The 2,500-nt window shown below is 41.4% G+C and overlaps 1 protein-coding gene across 1 annotated transcript in view; it reads right to left on the reverse strand.

Annotated features, from left to right (window-relative positions):
* xylt1 (xylosyltransferase I) overlaps window positions 1–2,500 on the reverse strand; it is a 76,387-nt gene that overhangs the window by 20,875 nt on the left and 53,012 nt on the right. Inside the window, 2 exon segments of the mRNA XM_048246712.1 lie at window positions 1,422–1,598; window positions 2,428–2,500. The exon segment at window positions 2,428–2,500 is cut by the window's right edge and continues 144 nt beyond it. Coding sequence (XP_048102669.1) covers window positions 1,422–1,598; window positions 2,428–2,500 — 250 coding nt within the window.

Consider the following 2,500-nt stretch of genomic DNA (forward strand, 5'->3'; position numbering starts at 1 on the left):
CACACACACACACACATGTATATGTATATATATATATATATATATATGTGTGTGTATGTGTGTGTGTGTGGTGGAAGGACTTTGGCAGATGTACTGTACCCAGAGGTAATGAAAGGTTGCACACGGGGGCTGATTGCTAATGGGTGTGTGCAAGGGAGCATCTCTGCAGACATGAGTGTTAACTGGAATCTGGAACAGCATGTCTGTTTGGGAGTGTGTAGATGATTGTCTGTAATAGTGTTAATTATGACAGGCACCTTTGATCTAGTCTATCGCTTCATATGAAAACGCTTATTAGTTTAAGTCACATTTTGGCTGTTTTGATCTTTTATAGTTTTAGCTTAGTATCATCAAGGACAACATTTCCGTTAAGTCCATTTTCGTCAACTTTTAGTCATTAGTCAAAATGTTTTGTCTAAAAACTACTTAAAAGCTCATTAGGAATTATAATCAAGGACACAGGTTCAGGTTGTGTCAAGTGTTGACATTCATAAAGCGCCGTACTGTACACTCAACACTTTTTTAGTTTCTTTCAGTTATTACTGCTTTAAGCTTACCTAAACTTGCCATCTAGCCCTGCAAACTTTCCTGGCAAATACCACCAACCACACTGCACAGCATACACACTCATTTGCAGACTATGCTGTAAAACATGAGCATGACATGAGCTAGCTCCCTACTAGGGATGTAAAGGTATACGTATTCATACTGAACTGTTTAGGTACAGGACTTTAGGTTCAATACAGATGTACAGAATGTACCGAATGCAGTCTTAAACAGTTATCACCAGTAGGCTTTTTTGCGTGCAGACCATGTTTCAAATTTGAGTTCCCATTAAGTGGCGGACCATATGTCAGTTTAGTCTATTAATGTCAAAAAAACATTTGACACCTTTCCAAAATACTATTCCCGTTGTGCATCAGCAATATTGTCAGTGAGTTTTAGGCTAGCAGTACCTGCTACAGGCTTAGCGTACTGAAAAATTAACCAAACCGTGAGGTCGGAGCCATTGAGTATGCCACACAGTTAACAGAATAAATATTTGGGTTGACTGTAGCTTCATTTAGGGGACAATAGGCCTACCATTTGTCATCTCTTTTTTGGTGTTTGATACAGATTTTATTTCTAAACTATGGTTTTGTAAACATATTTCTAAACTATCGTCAAACAATATTGCAACAGTGTTTGTGTCGCCCTCGTCTCATCTTAGGTCATGGAAAGAAGTTTGCTGACGAATATTTTGTTTTGTCTTCATCTCGTCTGACAAAATTGACACGTAGTAACACGTCCTTTCTTTTCCCAGGCCACAGTGCATTGGGAGTGAAAAGGGTTGATGTACAGTACGTGTATTTACAGGCAGGCAGACTAGGAGTAAACTGTTTATGTCTCCGTGCATGCTTGTTAAGTGCTGGTGGACGTACCTGGAAGCGCGGCAAGTCGGACGGCTTGAAGTCGTTGGGCGAGCAGCCGCACCAGTCCACGATGTGCTTGTACTGGCACTTACAGCCCAGCTTGCGGTTCCAGTTGGTGATGCGTAGGTTGTTGTCCACCATGCTCTCACAGTGGGGGCTGTTCTCCAGCACCGTATGGAAGAACGACTGAGATCAGAGAGAGAGAGAGAGAGAGAGACAGAGAGAGAGGGAAGAAAAGAGAGATTTTGAAAGAGTGAATGAGTGATTGATACAGAATTTTATTTGATTAAAATTGTAATAAAATAAAAATAGAAGATGAGGCCGCAGAGAGATGGATGGAGCCAGCGAGAGGGAGACGTGAATAGAGAGAAAGAGAGAGTGAGAGGGAGGGAGGGAGGGAGGGAGAGCGAGAAAGCAGGTGAGAGTGTGACAGTGATGGGGAGAACTGTCGAAAGAGGAGCAGAGGGAGAGGGAGATGGAGAAACAGGAGCCCATGACACCTGATACAATGGAGATGGATGGAGATGGCTTCCAGGCAAGGCCTTATCAGAACACACACTCTGTTAACTGGGTACATCAGTTACAAAAGACCAGCTGCCCTGCACTGATCAATTCCCAAAGTCCCTGTCCTCTGAAATTTGACGGAAGGCTGTTTTACTGATACTATGAACCTATAGATTTTAAGTGTACACATATCACAAGAATAGGTCAACTGAGCGTTATTTGATGGGGTCGGATTTGAATAAGCTACAAAGCAAAGATAACAAATAAAATAAATAAATAAATAAAAAATAAGGTTCATATACCATAGATGGATAATATAGTCGAATGGGACTATCATGTTTATCAATTCATTATATAGCTGCAGTGCAACTGAACTGAATAAACTCCATTCTGGTTCTATGTTTAATATTTCAACACTCTTTAAGTGAAGATTATCATAGAAATATGAGGTAGGGTAAGTGTGGTAGTTTAGAGTGTGGGTTTTAGAAGTGTGTGAGTTGGCCTCGCTCACCTCTGCAGGTAGGAGTGTGTAGGCGTAGAAGCGCTTCATATTGGTCACCAGGTCGTCCTGTGAGTTGATGACG

The sequence above is a fragment of the Alosa alosa genome, chromosome 6 (genome assembly GCF_017589495.1).
Source record: "Alosa alosa isolate M-15738 ecotype Scorff River chromosome 6, AALO_Geno_1.1, whole genome shotgun sequence".
In the NCBI taxonomy this organism is placed as follows: Eukaryota; Metazoa; Chordata; class Actinopteri; order Clupeiformes; family Clupeidae; genus Alosa; species Alosa alosa.